At 32.0% G+C, this 18836-nt stretch overlaps 1 protein-coding gene across 2 annotated transcripts in view; it reads left to right on the top strand.

Annotated features, from left to right (window-relative positions):
* Window positions 1–18206, top strand: part of LOC127721415 (alpha-1,3-mannosyl-glycoprotein 2-beta-N-acetylglucosaminyltransferase-like) — a 61513-nt gene extending 43307 nt beyond the window's left edge. For both annotated transcript variants that reach the window (XM_052228136.1, XM_052228135.1), the window contains exons 10-12: window positions 3172–3262; window positions 5076–5246; window positions 10889–18206. In XM_052228136.1, the coding sequence (XP_052084096.1) occupies window positions 3172–3262; window positions 5076–5246; window positions 10889–11002 (376 nt within the window). In that variant the 3' untranslated portion in view covers window positions 11003–18206. The remainder of the gene's footprint in view (window positions 1–3171; window positions 3263–5075; window positions 5247–10888) is intronic.
* The last annotated feature ends 630 nt before the right edge of the window (window positions 18207–18836 follow it).

The following is an 18836-nucleotide window of genomic DNA, read 5'->3' as shown; positions in this document are numbered from 1 at the left end:
TAAATAATTTGGCTGATACTGAAATTGTTGCAGATAAAAAGTTGTAAAAATTCAGAAGCAAGTGTCTATTGTTATGGTTAATTGATTTTTTTTACTAGAATGACGTCTTATTTATTGATTATATTCTGATACAGTTAATCAATAGAATACTGGTAACTAAGATATTTGTCACAGGTATACACACTTCTTTAAATTTTACGGTTGATTAGTTACAAAATTGACCTGACCTTTGTTGTACTAACTAATTAGGTAATAAAAATATCAAGAGTGTAATTTGACACTAATTAATAAGGGTAGTTACCTGATAGAGTACCTTACACTCTTAATCTATTTGACACTAATTGATAAGGGGATACACACCTGACAGTCATTTTATAAAATATATGTATGTACAATGCCCTTTGGCATTTATGTTGTTAAAACTAACCTATACTGTTATTGACCTGCCGACCGGAAAATAGATCGTTTACAAAACGCTTTAGCTATTAGAAAGTACCGAACGTATGCATAAATTTTTGCAGAATTTATTTTCACAATTTTCATTTATCCGCCAAAATAAGCGAAAATAAACGCCCCGCGAAAATAACCCGCTATACGGTATTATAACTTTGTAAAGGAGTTAGAAAAGCTATAATTTTTTAAATTCGAGATGTATAGGAGGGAGTTCAATATACCATGGCAAGGGGGCAAAATACCATGGCTAAGTAAGATTTTTCAAACATCTTTATAAGCATGTTCAATACATACCAACTATTTATTGGAGTACTATTCTAACTCCTTTACATAGTAATAATACTCCAAAAAGTAGCTTGTATGTATTAAACATGTTTATAAAGATGTTTGGAAAATTTTACTTAGCCATGGTATTTTGACCCCCCTGCCATGGTATATTGAACTCCCTCCTATACACCTTCAATTTAAAAAAATAGAGCTATTCTAACTCTTTTACGTAGTAAAAATACTCCAATAAGTAGTTGGTATGTATTTATTTACCACAGCGGTATTTTGACCCGGGGTCAATTTTCCAAGGGGTTCAAAATACCATATGACACCGGTAAGATCCCTTTTTGGCCCCAAAATATAGCATTTTTTCAAATTTGTCAAAAGGTTATAAACTTGTATCTATTTATTGGAAAGAAGAATACTTTTGTTACATAAATATGGGCTGTTTTTGACAATGCAATGTACATGCATTATATACTAGCATCATTAATTCATGCAAAATTACTGAAATCTTCACAATTTTAGCATTTGTGCTAATTTCTAGACGCTGTTTGTCTTAAATGGAAGTGGCTGCACTTGTGTTGAGTCTTCATATTTAAATATATGTTACGTCGGATGATAATACATAACATGTATAAAGGTTGAGACTGAACACATATGTGGCCATTTACATTTTAGACAAAAACCATCTGAACAGTGACATTTTATGGCATATTTGATAGATTTTTCATATTTGAGCTTGAATTTGAGTATCTTTGATGACCAAATCAGTTTAAATCTTTAACATAAACTAATTGAATCGAAGTAGACACTTAAGTATTTAAAAAATGTCAAAAAAATGTCATCAGATGTACTTCAAATTTTAGGCCAAAATAATCTCTTACCTGACCTTCTCCTTTATCAAAATGAAATAATTTTGCTCCGCATTCTTTGCAGTCTGTTTGATTCAGACTGAACAATATTTCGTAGGATAAATCCTGTCCTTTATTCAAAATTATCTATTTTAAGAAAGTATGCACGAAATCACCAGACACAACACTATCAAAACAGGGGTTTCCTTGTTGTTGGACACACATTACACAGAATCTTAAAGGTTGAACCAGACAAAGAAGATTTCATGAAATTACAGGATGTCCTGAATTTTTTCATTTGGCATCCATGGTTGTGTCTGTCGTTGTTGTTGTAAACTTTTTCAAAGATCTTCTCCTTGGAAACTACCAAAACATTTTCAACCAAATTTGGGGTGAATGATTCTTAGGGTGCCTAGTATAAAGTTTGTTGTTTTTTCCCTATTAAATTTGCTGCCATATGGCTAAAAATAGAACATAATTGTAAAATGCAATAATTTTCTTGTATCTTGAAAACATAGACAGGATCTGATTGAGCAAAAATGCTCAGAATGTCAAGATCTACATACTTCTATTTTCACCAACATTATCAATAACTTTTAAATGAGTTATTGCCCTTTGAATATCTAATTAAGGGTAAAGACTTGGTAAAGAGAGGTAATTAGTTGAATAAGAAATGAATTGTTTCATATTTTTCATGTCTGGCCTTTAATAGCTGACGATACGGTATGGGTTTGTATACTCCCGTCAAATTTTTGATGGGACGTATTATGGTATACAAATGTGAGGCGTCCATCCGTCTGTCTGTCCGTCTGTCTGTTCGTCTGTCTGTCCGGCGTAAAACATGTTGCACCGTAACTTGAGAATGACTAATCCAAATTTCATGAAACTTAACATAGTTGTTTCTTATGATGGTCAAACGATCTGTATACTTTTTGGTGAAAATAAGATTAAAACTTTTTGAGTTACGGGACTTGGTAACTAAAACAGGTGTGTGTTTTTTTTGACATGTCGCGCCGTATCTCAAAAACAATTTATGATTATTGCTTAAAATTTTACACACTTCTTAGTTATATTAATCTAAAGATCTGTACTTTTTGGTTTTGATTCAAAATTTTATTTTAGAGATATTGAGTTTTTTGTAAAAAAAAAGGGGGGTTTTCGCATGTCACACCGTATGTCAGAAACTATTTATGCTTATTGCATAAAAATTCACACACAAGACGACGGGCTTATCATGCGCTCATGGCGCAGCTGTTTATTCTCATTGTTGAAGGCCGTATAGTTGCCTATAATTTCTAACATCAACTTCATTTGAACTTTGGTGAATAGTTGTCTCGTTGGCAATCATACCACATCACCTTATTTTTATATTGGGATTTATTAATGCATTTTCATTTGATACAGAATTTAGATAAGCTTATAATATATGTTATTTAATTGGTTGACACAAATATACCAGTGATTTATGAGAGTTATGTACCTTATCTTACTATACCAACTTGGTAAAGGGAGATAATTTGATAAATGAGTAAGAATTATGTCCCTTTATCTACCGCTTCAGTATTTTAATCCTTATTACTTTTTGTTTTGCTTTCAGGGGATTATTTTATGACAAACATTTAAAATTCATCAAACTTAATGAGAAGCCAATAGACTTTACAAAGAAAGATTTAACATATTTAATAAAAGTAAGTATGATTAATAAAGGTTGTCTTCATGTAAAATTTGTTACAAACTGTATATCTCTTACATATAATGAATTATGAAATATTTTCATATAGAATAGAGAATGGAAACAGGGAATGTGTCAAAAAGACAATAACCCAACCAAAGAGCAGAACACAGCCAAAGACCACCAATTGGTCTTCAACGCAGCGAGAAATTCCCCACCAAGAGGCTGGCTATAGCTGGCCCCTAAACAATAATGTATACTATATTCAGCAAAATGGACGCAACATTATACTCTGAAACATACAAATGAACCAAAATTTTAAAAAAACACACAAGACTAACAAATTCTAGAAGTACTTAACTTGGAACAGGCGCAAAAAAACATATTTTTGTGAGATCTCAACCCTCCCCTAAACCTCTAGCCAATATGGAACAATTAATACACAGCAATACGCACAGTGTATATATGACATTGGTTTTGCCTGTTGCTCAATCAAATTCAGCTTATGGTCAATATCAGATTTGCTTTAAATTTTAATTGAAATTTACCTAACATAAATGACTTGAAATTGAATTGATAACACATTTTTTCATAAATTTAACACATGTGACTTTTCACATTGATTTAACACACTTGTAAATCATGGAAATATAACACATGAGAATTGTTAAATTTTGTTGGCATTGAATATATGACTTGTCAACCTTCTTTCTTTGAGGAAGCCTTAGTTCCCTGAGAGAACCACCAACCATCTGCAAGAAAACTGACAACCCTGGTCAAATAAGAACATAGTCATTTGAACACACAACCTCAGTGTTGACAGACTAGTGATTGCTTTCAATGAACTACTTAAACCACTCTGCCATTGAGACCCCATTTTCTTGGAAATTCATGACCTGATACTGTGTTGTCTATGTGACATCAGATTCAACTGAATTTTGCAGTAATCTAAGATAGATGTTTTGCATTTTCAACATTACCATAACATTTGTAGATTGTAGAGAATAAGGGAGTGATTGTGTGTACTATGGATTCATTTATTTCCATGGTTACCAATTTTCTTAAATTGAGGAAAACTTGTACTTGGGTGGATATTTGATTTTGTGGTTTTGCCAAAGTTAGCGGAATAAAAGATTATAGAAAATTTGTTCTTTGTTGAACAGTTGAATTCCTGGTTTTCTAATACCCACATAATCTAGAAAATTGGTATCTAATGAATAGTAATTAATTCTAAGTATGTAAAAAATTAAGGTTCTTGACTATCTGGACTTTCTATCCTGTTTAGAAGACTCAAGGAAACCTAACATCTGGTCACAAACAAAAATCAAAAGAATGGATTTGGTGTAACAAGAACAAGTTTTGGACTTTGACTACAGAGTAGAGTTTTATGACCAAGAACCCTGGCCGACAATTGAAAATATCCGTTGTCATCTAGATCTGTGAAACATATTCCATAATGGTCAACCTATGTACAAAAATAAAAAAAAAACAATATTCATTTGAATGGAATAGCCTTTAACAATATAGACAAGGGGCCTCAATGATCTGAGGTCTAAGTATTAGAACTACTATATAACTAGCCTGTCAACACTGAGGTTGTGTGTTTGAATCTGGTATGTGGCAGGTGCACTGTCTCCAATCTTAATTGACTTGAATCTGGTATGTGGCAGGTGCACTGTCTCCAATCTTAATTGACTTGAATCTGGTATGTGGCAGGTGCACTGTCTCCAATCTTAATTGACTTGAATCTGGTATGTTGCAGGTGCACTGTCTCCAATCTTAATTGACTAGGATTTTCAAAACCTTTAACAATATTAATATTTTTACAGGAAAATTATGATCCAACATTCCACAAAATGGTGTATGAAACACCGTTAGCTTCTGTGACAGATGTGATAACATTGAGGAAGAGGACTCTTCCTGCATTACGAGTTCAGTATTCCTCAAAAGAAGAATTTAAATCGGCAGCTAAACAATTAAAAATAATGGAAGATTTTAAGGTATGCAGTGTAGAAAGATATTACAAAAGTAACAAATGCACAGATTTGTTCAGAAATTGAAAAGGTCAAGCACTTTTCTTGGTTTACCTTCAATAGGAATGCTCAAACACAAGCTTAAACATTTGAAAGCCAATGATGTGTAAATACCTATAAATTTAAAAAGGGTGTTATATGACCTAAAGAGACCTACTAAGTATAACCAGTATAACCTAATTCATCTAAGATCAACTTTGTTTCATGGTTTTAACAAATAAGTTTCATAAAAAATTATAAATCAAGCAACAGAGAATTTAAGAAAAGTATGTTATAAATCATATTAGTATGAAGGTACTGACTTATGAGCTGATGATGCACTCAGTCCAGCAGCAGTGGTATCAACCTGGTGCTAGTAATTGAAACAATCTTATAGAATTACAGATCCTGTGTCCACACTTTGCTTACAAGGATCTAAAAACTGGTAATTATGACATCATGCAATGTATTTTCAGTAATAAAATTTTTGAAGGTGTGTCTTATTATGACAAAACCAGAGCATTCTGAAAGGTCTCTGAATCAGAAATTAGAAGTTAGCATTGTCAGACCCTTGTAAACAAAGTGTGGACATGGTACCTGTAATTTGATTAGATTGTAGTTGAAAAAAACCTGTATTTTTTTTCTATACCACTTTGTTTGTTTTTTTAATTAATATATTTCATTGTATTTATATATAGATTTTATTTCTCAACTGCAAGGAAAGCCACAGTATGCGAGACATGGATTACTATTAGGCTGCAGCAGCCTATGCTATTTGATTAAAGCTATATATTTCAGAATGTTAAAGACATGGATGCTTCATACATTGTAAAAAGATACCTTATGTTATGTCTGTCATATATCCACTGTCCTTGACCGCATATTCATGGTTCAGTGACTACTTGAAAGTTTTTTTTCTTTTTTGTCATGTGAATTTCTCATTTATAATGAGTAATAGAATAACTATATTTGGTATATGGGTTCCTTGCAAGGTCTACATGTCTGTCAGACAGGGTTCACCTATCTCAACCGCATTTCATTTATCAGTGCAGTCGGTGAGTCTTTTACGGATTACAGAATTATTACTCATATTCTGAATAATAAAATAATAGAGGGGGGGGGGGGGGGGGGGGGGAATCGCTGCAAGTTTTGTTATCGGACATTGATTTTCAGATTGAAAAATACGGATTCAAGTTTGGCCCTAACATATGTCTGGACTTTTAAACCAAATGAATGCCATCAAATCGTACCGGAAAGCTTGTATACCGATCAACACAAATTGTTTTGGTCCACACGGCATGGTGGTATTCTAAAAACAAACTATAAAATTTTCTTTGAATTGTGTTAATTATTTAATTATTAAAATGAAAACGGAAATACAAATTCAAATACAAATTTGAAAGTTATATAGAATTTTTTGAGATAGTAGAAAAATATGACAGTAGTCAACAGACATTGAATAGAAATTACATAGATCATATCACATTCACTAAATTCATTTGGGATTGTGCTTTTCCCTCTCTCCACAGTTGGCACAAATGCACTGCCCTGTCATCACAATACATTTCAATGGACCACTATTTAGTTTAAAGCTATATATTTTATATGTAACAATGAACTGTTTTATATTCATTTGAGAAAAGAAACAAAAACAATCAAAACCATAAACCCACTATTTATACATGCCAAAAGAGGGCAGATGAAAAATGCAGAATCCATTCTGACTGTAGTGTTTATAAAATTATAATTTAACAGTGCCTTTTTTGATGCATACTAAAAATACACATCACTTTTTTCCAATATTTTTTAAAAGTGATGTCCAAGTCAATATACCATGTATACATAACAAACATACATTGTTGAGGAAAAACAGGACCCATGATACAAAAAGTATACTCTGAAAGCATATGCCCATATTGGTCAATCAATTTTTCCCAAATTAGGTTAAGATGGGGGTACCCCGTGGGGTCAGTGAAAATACTATGTGAATTAAGTTTTTTATCCTACATTGAACTTTTGATGTCGTCACTAAATTAGTGCTGAAATAAATATCAATCTCTGCTATTTGTATTTATTGTTTGTTGGTACTCATTGAATCGATTAATCCGGATTATCACACTCTTATTGAATATCAATTACAAAGTCTAATCGTTGTCAAAAAAAATTGATTGACAGAATGATTTTGTTCCTTAATCAAATTCCTACAGTTAACAAGAGGGCACTGACATGTCTGCAATTATGATATTTAATTGTATGAAGGTTTTTAAAATGTCTTAAAGTGAAAACGTGTAAAAAACCATTGATTTATTCAACTTTACACTAAAAGTCACATGACATGTGATCACCTGATACCATGAAAGTAAAAAAACAATGGCAGTCGCTATCATCAAACGGGCGTGTTTCATTCAATTTTCATACATTTACCTTCTGTATTTCATGTAAGAACACATATACAAAATAAGTAATAAACTTGAGAATCACCGACACTAATTTGGCCATTGTTAGAATCCTTTATCTCTAATTGGACATGATCAAATGCGAATTCCCTGCGGCACGAAGAACAGACACAAGAAGACGCAAAAAAACAACTACTGAGGCATTTAAATGATTTTTATTTGCATATAACATTACAAATCAGATAAAAATATATATTTAAAACATAACAACAATCAAGTTAATGCTACGAAAATATTTTCTTCCTGACTACCTGGTTTCTTGGTTGGAATTTGGAACTGAAAAAAATTCTAAAATACTGTGTAGCCATACATAATACACACCCCTTTTTCAGAAATCTATCACAGGGTAAAAACCTGCATACTATACACACCAAAAGACGGTACGTTATTAGGTCTGTTTCTCAGATACTATTAGCAGTAGGTCAACTATATTTGGTGTATGGAATGATTGCAAGGGGTACATGTCAGTCTGGCAGGTTTCATCTAACTTTGACCTCATTTTCATGGTTCATTGGTCAATGTTAAGATTTTGTGTTTTGGTTTGTTTTTTAAATACTTTAAGCAGTAGGTCAACTATTTTTGGTGTATGGAATGACTGCAAGGTGTACATGTCTACCTGTCATGTTTAATCTCAGTGATATTGTTTGCCTCAAATAACAGCCGAAATTCAGCTTTTTCCCCTAGAGAAAATTCCCAATTACTAAAAAAATGGCTTAAAATTCCTCACAAAAAGTTTTACATTTTCCCCAAACAGTGATGGCATTGGTAGTAATGATTGTAAATATAGTATTCATGTTATTATTTTGATATTAGAAAGCACTTTTGAGATCTGATTTTCTGATCAGAATCATCATGGTGTTTGTAACACATGTGGTTTTCAATGCATTAAGTACCATCATTGCTTCTGTTTCTTTCCCCTCTTCGAAAAGTACCTATACATGAAAAAACAGTGCAAAAAAGACTGCAAAGGTCGGCAAAAAATTGGAAATGCGTTTAGAATAAAATATACAAATTTCCCAATTTCAATAAAAAGTATGCATTTTTCCCAATAAAAAACGGTAGAGGAAGTTTTGAAAAAAGACAACAATATCACTAAATCTGACCTGTTTAATCTGATTTTCAATTACCATAAGCAAAACTATATTTAATGTATGGTATATTGTAAGTTGTACATGTCTGTCTCACACAATTTATCTGACCTTGACCTCATTGTCATTGATCTTTTAAAATGTTAATAGATATAAGAAGATGTGGTAAGAGTGCCAATGAGACAACTCTCCATCCAAGTCACAATCTGCAAAAGTTAACCATTATAGGTCAAAGTACGGCCTTCAACAGGGAGCCTTGGCTCACACTGAACAGCAAGCTATAAATTGCCCCGAAAATGACTGGTGTAAAACCAATGGTCTAATCTATATAAAAAATGAGAAACACTTATGAACCACATCAACAAACGAAAACCACAGAACATCAGGTTCCTGACTTAGGACAGGTGCAAACAAATGCAGCGGGTTTAAACGTTTTAATAGGCGCCAACGTTCACCCTACCTGAAACAATAGTGTAACATCACAAGTCTATGTGATACTTGTAGAGAAACCTTGAACTTTTAAGACTTTCAATATAAAATCAATGGTTAGTAAAGCAGGCGAGACATTTCAGTGTGCACTTGTTTTTTTTTTTTTGGGGGGGGGGGGGGGGGGGGGGGGGGTGGTAGGCATTTAATGAAAATAGGTATCCACACCAGAACTGCATTGTACATTCAAAGTAAGAAATAAGGGTTTGATAAGAGCCATTATTTGGCCCACGCAAAAAACGTGAATTCATACAAGACTTTCAAAACTGTGATAATTTAATTGATAAATTAAGAGGGTGATAAGAGTGTCAGAAAATTGTCATATTTGCCAGACATAACCAATTCTAAAAGGGTAATGATCAAAACTATATTGGGATTTAAATCAAGAAAAAAAATAGTACAGATATGAATAAGGTCAAAAATTGGGCTCTATTGGGAGGTTAGAGTTTTTTAATTGCCATATTGGATGAATTTTTGCTTTTCTGATGATAAAACTGACATTCTGTATTGTATGATAACTATAAGTCATATTTAAAGACTTTAATAAGTAATAAAATTAAAAATAAGATGATTTTCTGCTATTTGCTAATCAGAACTAATCCCATAGATGAATCCCTATTTATATTTTAATAATTTATGATAACTTGTTATTTCTGGGGTTTTTTTTTTATCTCACAGTCAAAAGAAGCATAGTCCATTCTTGAGAAATTAAAGTCATTAAAATTATTTAAATTATTAAGTGTTGAATTTGACGAATTGATCTTCAATTAGTTCACAAAAAGGAAACAAATTTCATGCTGTTAAAGCAGTTGGTACAAGTTGGTTTATCCTGTGACTTCTAATAAAAGTTTGACAATTTTGAAATGACCTGAAGTTCTCTTAACATGACCAGATCTGTGTGGAAAGATTTCAGGTTTTTTGGTACTATAATGTGAACACTTCAGAGTGCAATGATGTCACTGTGACATAAACATGTCGAAATTGACATATTTGACAAAAATTTGCCATTTTACCCAATTTTTCGTCAAAAAGATATGAGTCAAATAAAGGCAACAGTAGTATACCGCTATTCGAAATTCATAAATCGATTGAGAAAAAAACAAATCTGGGTTACAAACTAAAACTGAGCCTTACCCAAAAAGAAAATATTTATTAAATACATTTTGTAATAAAATATTTTTTTTTGATATAGTCTAGGTTCATATCCAAATTAATGACAAGATGAAGACATCAAAAGATTTAAAGGCTAAATGCAAATATAAAAAGCAAAATTAAAAAAACTATTTATTCTGATATCTTTGAGACTAATGAATATCTGATGGATGCTATTTGGAAAATTTTTAATTTTTTTTCTTTTAAAATTCAAACAGTAAAAAAAAAAGTGGCCTTATCATACTTTCTCCTTTGGGTAAGAATCCAGGAGTGTTTCTATTATTTTAATGATTCATGTTTGAAATGAACTATAGTGGAAGGCCTTACATTGACCTATAGTTGTTTACTTTCATGTCACATGGTCTCTTGTGGAGAGTTGTCTTATTGGCAATCATACCACATCTTCTATTTTGATATTGAAAAAGATGATATTTTTTTTGTATTTCAGGCTGGTGTACCTAGGGTTGCTTACCGTGGTGTTGTTAGCTTTATGCGTTCAGGTCAAAGAATTTATTTAGCCCCTCCGGAAGGGTGGACAGGTTATGACACAACATGGACGTGACAACTGCTGAACTTAGTCATTTATGTACAATTGTCTGCATCTACACTTACCAGTGATTGAAAGAGTTTATTTAAGTTGCATATACAGAGTCCTAGAAAAGTTTTTAAGCCTGGTGGTAACAACAAGACTACAAATCTGGTGGTGTTTCAAGTCAGTGAAAGAGTTATTTGTAGTTGCATAGTTCTAGAAAGGTTTTTAAGTCTGGTGGTCATATAATCAGGACCATACAGAACTCAATTCTGGAAAAAGAAAATTTTTGTGGTCCTGTATATGTATTTGCAGAAATTTTTTAATTTCCTTCACATTTTTATACATGTTGCTATAGATAAGATAAGGCCAATTTGCACAATAATTATATTGTTTAATATCAAATATTAACATACATTGTAATCAAGAGCTATACTAAATACTAGTCCGCAAAAAAAACCCCAATTAAACCACAAAATTTTTGTGGACATTAATAACCCTCGCTTCTACATTCAAAATTGGTGGACCTACCTAACTTTGGTGGTCAGGACCAACAGGACTACCAATTTTCAGGACACTGCCATGCATAATAGTTCTGAACTCTGTGTGCAGAATCTATTTCATTTTCTTATATTTTTATAAAAGGCTTAATGGAAAAAGGTATAGCATAACATTGTATGCTTCTAAATTTATTTTTATTTTTTGTAACAGAGCTGTTTGAATTAGTTCCTTGGAAAGGTATTTTAAAAGAGCGTATTGAGTGGACACATCAATTTTGAAGGTATAACCATTAGCAATTTTATCAAGATGGAATTAGACTGTACCTGTACTTAACACATTGTATCCCCACCTGTCAATAAGACTTTAAAGTTTTGGGTTATTATTGTTTGAATCCACCTCTGCTTATATATCCACCACAAAGTACAATTTACTTTTTTATTGTTCTGGAATTACCCCTTTAACTATTATGACATTTCTGTTATCACCAAATGTTTATGTTTAGTCCACATTGGGTGAGGGTTCAAGCATTTTTTTATTTTTTTCTAGAGAAAAGAAGGTCTTGGGATTAAAAAGCTTAACATTAACATCAAATAGATAAACTTGAGGATGATAGAAATAATTATACATGGCTTTACTGTTTTTGTTCTTGTACAAATTAATTTTATCATTTCTGACAATATTTGTTAACAATATATGTGTAGCCAACTGGTTAATTAATATTTGTCTTAAACGGCCATGTTGATCTTAACATCATCTGAAAGTATGTATCTTCAGTACTGTTAAGACATTTGGCTTGCAGTCAATCTGGTACTAGTACTGTCAAGTAGCTCTTCAGACAAATTTAGTATGTTTTTGTTTTGAACAGATAAATAAAAACTACTAAACAAAAACTAAACAAATCTTAATTGACTGCAAGAGAATTATCTGAACAGTTCTGAATTTACTGCAGTGGATAAGTCTGAATTTTGTCTGAAAAGACTGAACCACAAGTAATAATTTTTTTAAGTTTTTAGATCATCATTGACTTTTCAGGTAAAAATTGGTTTGCAAGTGGCCCTGAATGTTATTGTGTCATTTGAAGTTGGTGATACACTTTATACAGGTAAACCACAAATTTAGTTGTTCTGCTAAGACTTTAAAGTTTTACTTTTAAAGTACAAGTTACTATAGGTTGTAAGAAGATTTTGGCTTAACTACGAAATTCAATATCCAAGAACATAAAAAAATTTCCTTAATCCAAGAAAATTGGTATCCAGGATTATAAATGAATCCATGCTATCTCATTTATTGTAGTATATTTGTTACACTACAGCTAATGTGTATTTTTGCACTCCACCAGTCCGCTATTGGAATTGGTTAATCACACTAAATATGGTATCAATATTTATGTTTGGAAGTTGAATGGATATTATTGAATGAGTGAAATTTATTGTTATGTTTGTTTTCTGTATAATTTTTGTAATAATGACATTTCTGTTATCATCAATATTTTTTTTATCACTATTTGTTTTAGTTTTGCTTTGATCTTTTTTGTGATCATTTTTCATATCATGCTTCTCGAATGATATGAGTTTTTCTCAGATAAGAGAAAGAGAATGTATGACTTCATGAGTCGATGTCATTGACAATGCCTAGGAAAACAGTGTTAAAAAGATTATCAATGTGCTTTCAAATGTGAGGATGTTTCTTGACTACATCTCATCTCAGGGCTGTTCTCCTTCAATGACAATGTAGCTGAAGAAAACTATCGATAATCTATAATTACATGGCAACTAGAATGTCAAAGTGTGATTATATTTTGTTATACATTGTAAGTCAATGTTTGATTGTTATATACTGTAGAGAAATCCAATTTTTTATGTTCTGATTTATCTAGTATTGTTAAATTATGTACTTTTAAAATTTTTAACAATGATAGCTTATTTTCTAATTGTAGTGAGAATCAATGCAAAGTTAAAAAAAAATAGAAATTACTGTATCTAACATTAATATCAGGTTGCTAGAATTGTTTGAAATAAAAACCTTTTTTTATCAAATACTGATTTGGAAAAAGTGTCCTTTTTTATTCATTTATACATAGAAGTCCTGCACACACTATTTCATTTCATGCAATAATTAAACTGCATTTTGCCACTGAGTTTATAACAGTACCAATATTTCTACACCAGATACACATTTAGACCATTAATGTCTCTTCGGTGATGCACAAAGGCCAAAATATTTGAAAATCCAAAATTAGAGCTTATAGACAAAAAAGTATAGCCTAAGTTGGTCAAGGTTTCAGAGCTTTGCATGAAGGAGATGTATTCCTTAAATTGAAATAATTTCCAAAATAATGTAACAGCAAATTTTGATAACACTGTATCCATATTTTCATGCCAGTACCAAAGTACTGGCTACTGGGCTGTTAATACCGTTGGGGACTAACAGTCAACCAGCAGAGGTATCGATCCAGTGGTAGTAACAAAATCAATTCTTCTGCACTAGATACACATTTTGACAGTTCATTTTCAGTTATAGAATGTTACTTTTTTAAAACTCAATAACTTTAATTTTTAATTGTTGATGGAAATCTACACATTTTCTCCTAATTTCTGACCTACAACATTCCCATTTCATTGTGTGTATATTATATATATGTCTCTCTGTGATTATCATATCAATTGAAAAAAGTAAGCTTTTCTCATCACTTGGCGTTCCTCATCCGTCGTCGTCATCGTCTGTTAACTTTTACAAAAATCTTCTCCTCTGAAACTACTGGGCCAAATGAAACCAAACTTGGCCTGAATCATCCTTAGGGTATTTAGTTGAAAAATTGTATCCGATGATCCTGCCTATCAACCAAGATGGCCGCCGTGGCTAAAAATAGAACATGGGGGTAAAATGCAGTTTTTGGCTTATATCTCTGAAACTAAAGCATTTTGTGCAAATCTGACATTGGTAAAAATGTTCATCAGGTCAAGATCTATCTGCCCTGAAATTTTCAGGCGCATCAGACAACCCGTTGTTGGGATGCTGCCTCTGTATTGGTAATTTTAAGGAAATTTTGCAGTTTTTGGTTATTATCTTGAATATTATAATAGATAGAGATAAACTGTAAACAGCAAAATTGTTCAGCAAAGTAAGATCTACAAATAAGTCAAAAACATGACCAAAATTGTCATTTGACCCCATAAAGAGTTATTGCCCTTTAAAAGTAATTTTTTTCTCAATTTTTTCGTAAATTTTTGTTATCTTTTACAAAAATCTTCTCCTCTGAAACTACTGGGCCAAATTAAACCAAACTTGGCCTAAATCATCCTTAGGGTATCTAGTTTTAAAAATGTATCCGATGACCCTGTCCATCAACCAAAGACGGCTGCCGTGGCTTAAAATAGAACATGGGGGTAAAATGCAGTTTTTGGCTTATATCTCTGAAACTGAAGCATTTAGAGCAAATCTGATATGGGGGTAAAAATGTTCCTCAGGTCAAGATCTATCTGCTTTAAACTTTTCAGACGCATCAGACAACCCGTTGATGGGTTGCTGCCTCTGAATTCGTAATTTTAAGGAAATTTTGCAGTTTTTGGTTATTATCTTGAATATTATATTAGATCGAGATAAACTGAAAACAGCAAAAATGTTCAGCAAAGTAAGATCTACAAATAAGTCAACATGACCAAAACTGTCAATTGACCCCTTCAGGAGTTATTGCCCTTTAAAGTCAATTTTTCACAATTTTTTGTAAATATTTTAATCTTTTACAAAAATCTTTTCTTCTGAAACTACTGGGCCAAGTTCATTATAGATAGAGATAACTGTAAACAGCAAGAATTTTCAGTAAAGTAAGATCTACAAACAAGTCACCATCACCAAAACACAGAACTTTGTCATGAATTCTATGTTATAGAGTGTCCTTTGTTTAATATGCACTGCAGCACAGAGACCAAGGTGAGCGACACAGGCTCTTTAGAGCCTCTAGTTTAATATGTTGACAAACTGAAAAGCTTGTTAGACTTCGGATTCCCACTCTAGGTTTAATAGCATTTTTATGGTATGTGCTACATTTGAACTTGATGAAATCAATTGGTTATTGTCATTTTTCAAATGATTAATATGTAAAATCTTTCCTTGATCTTGATGATGTTTGAATTAATTAGTTCATCATAATATGTTTAAGACCAGAGTACAAATTAGAGAGAAAAGTCGTTAATGTATTATGTACTTTTCATTAGTAGTGAAATTAGACATAGTTTCAATAATCGTCAATCATCCATTTTTCCAATACACTTAAGTGTTACATAACCATTTGTTATGCCCCTGCCGTAGCGGAGGGGGCATTAAGTTTTACCCTTGTCCATCTGTACGTCTGTCCATCCGTATGTCAGTCCGTACGTCTCAAAATTGGTTTCCATTCTCTAACTCTAGTTTGCCTAAACCAAATGTTATGAAACTTATCCACAATGTTTATTACCACAAAACACAGATCAAGTTTGAATTTTGGTGGCGTCACTTTTACTGTTCTAGAGAAATGCCCCTTTACAAATGAAAAAAATGCTGATTTTTTTTGTTTCCGTTTTCTAACTTGAGTTTGCCTCAACCAAATGTTATGAAACTAATCCACAATGTTTATTACCACAAAACACAGATCAAGTTTGAATTTTGGTGGTGTCACTTTCACTGTTCTAAAGATATGCCCCGTTACAAATGGAAAAATTGCTGAAATATTAGTTTTTGTTCTCTAACTTTAGTTTGCCTCAACTAAATGTTATGAAACTTATGCACAATGCTAATTACCACAATACACAGATCAAGTTTGATTTATGTTGGCGTCACTTTTACCGTTCTAGAGTTATGCCCTTTACAAATCTCAAAATTGCTGAAATATTTGTTTCTGTTCTCTTACTTTAGTTTGCCTCAACCAATTGTTATGAAACTTATGCACAATGCTAATTACCACAAAACACAGAAAAAGATTGAATTTTGGTGGCGTAACTACTACTGTTCTAGAGTTATGCCCCTTTAAAAATGGAAAAATTGCTGAATTTTTCGTTTCTGTTCTCTAATTTAAGTTTACGTCAACTAAATGTTATGAAACTTTTAAACAATGTTTATTACCACAAAACTCAGATCAAGTTCAAATTTGGGTAGTGTCAGTTTTACCGTTCTTGAGTTTTGTCCCTTTATAACAATATATGCAAGTGGGGGCACCATCTGTGTCCCATGGACACATTCCCCATTTATTTTGTTTAGAAACAGTTAGTGGCTATATATAAAAGTGTGCATTAAAAAGGGTCTTGGTGGTTGGGGAGGGGTTTCATATCTGTATTTCTTTAATTTGTAATGCCATGTGTCATATACATGTTTTTTTTGCCCACTATTCCCTTTTTTTGTATTTTTGCACCTCACTATTCTCTATTCTTGAAATTTTGGGCCATTTTTTCTAATCTGTTTTTTTTTTTGGTCAATTTTCTCTTTTTTTTTGGAAGCCTGTTTTTGAACATGATGTAAATAGAACTTATTAAAATATAAACATGAAAAAAAATATCAGACATAGAGATCTTCCATGCTGTTGTCAGAGGCATCAACATTTAGGTTCAGTCTGTACTTATAGTTTTTTAACATCAATAACTTTCTCAAACCTTCATGGAATTTTATGAGACTTGGACAAAAGCTTTGTTATGATGAAAAGACAGTATTCAGTGTTAAATTTTGAAAATATATTTTTTCATTTTCCTTATTTTACTGATACATGGACAGTTTTATTCACAGTTAAAATTAAGATGCAATGGGGGGAAACAGTTTTTCAGATATCAATTCATTTGTCAAACCCTCATGGAATTTCATGAAACTTGCACAAAAACTTTTTCTAGAAATTGCATCTAATGAAAATAAAGTTTTATATTTTTATGCCTTTAATTGATAAATGCATTTAGTTTTTTGCAGTCAACATGACAGTATTGCACTGACAGCAGCAGGCGCGACGCAGGGTTCTAAGAAACTTTCTATGAAATTTATAGTTGACTATAAAGTATATGTATTTTTTATTGTTGTATAATTTACAGCTACCTGTAGTTGTTCACATTAGTTGATAGTTTTCTTATTGGCAATCACCACATTCCCTTATTTAAGGATGTTCCCTATTCTATTTCAAAATAAAAAGCTTTTTAACTTTTATATATTGGTAGTATGAAAAAACTGGACCTAAAAGAGTAGAAAAAAGTTGATGGTTCATGTCTTTGTTTTTGAGATATTAGCCGTTGAAAATTTGGCAGGAAATGATGCTCTCTCATTTAGTTTAACATTGGCACCTCTTTTCCTTGATAAAACAATGAAAAAATAACAAGGATTTCTGAAAATAGGGATTGGCAGTCAAATCTTTTAATGGCATAACATCAATAAAACCAGAGGATTCCAAATATCTGACAAGAATTCAAAAACAAAAGCAGCAAACATCCTTAATATTTATAATTGTAACAAAATAAAGTGCAAAAATCTCCAATATCATGTAAACTAATGCTGGTTAGGAAACAAATTACGAAAGATAACTCATTTTCTAGAGTTTTTGTATGTAAAGCTCTTGTTCTAGAGGTCAGAGTTCAAGGTTCAATCTATGTCATAGTTGACACTGAACAAATTTGTGGGGAAAAATGCACGGTTTCATTAAATATTTTCAGTATTTAGATGTGTTGTCAGACATGAATGTAAATAATCATTTCAGATAATATATATTTTAATAATAAAAATATCATTTGTATTTGTTTTTGTTTTTGTTTTTACTTTTATTAATTTTTCTTATCGGCTCTATTCTATGAAGACAGACCATAGCAAAATAACCCTGACCTCAAAACGACATATTCCTATGCTTAAAGCCTACTGTCTGTTATTATCCATAATAAAACAAAATATCTCAAAAAAAACCAAACATTTGCAATGCTTAAGGTCTAATTTCCTAAAGGCCTAAAAGTCTAAAAGTCATTCATATTCTAATCAATATAGTTCTGTCAACCTTTAGTCTAAAAAAAATTTCGAATTTAATCAGTTTTGTTGTTGCTAGTAGAATTAATACATGAGCAAAGAGACCAAGTTGAAGTTCAACTTTTATCAAAATACTTAGAAATCTGACATAGCCTTGGTGGTCGTGTTGTGCGCTGGAGCAAGCAGCATTTGGTATTAATAGTAAAAACTGGTCAGCCAAAATTCGGTAAATTGGTCATGGTAGGGTAGCATATGTGGGGACTATTTCTTATTATCTGACTCTTAACATAACAAACAAAAGCTATTCAGTTTGACGTTTTACTTGTTGCTAATCAAAGCTAAGGCTACGTTGCCGATGTGAAGTCGACCTTGGATACAAAGATAATTCAAGACGTTTCCGGTCCCACGG

This window comes from Mytilus californianus, unplaced genomic scaffold (genome assembly GCF_021869535.1).
Source record: "Mytilus californianus isolate M0D057914Y unplaced genomic scaffold, xbMytCali1.0.p SCAF_12, whole genome shotgun sequence".
In the NCBI taxonomy this organism is placed as follows: Eukaryota; Metazoa; Mollusca; class Bivalvia; order Mytilida; family Mytilidae; genus Mytilus; species Mytilus californianus.
This window is presented reverse-complemented; position numbering and strand designations above follow the sequence as displayed.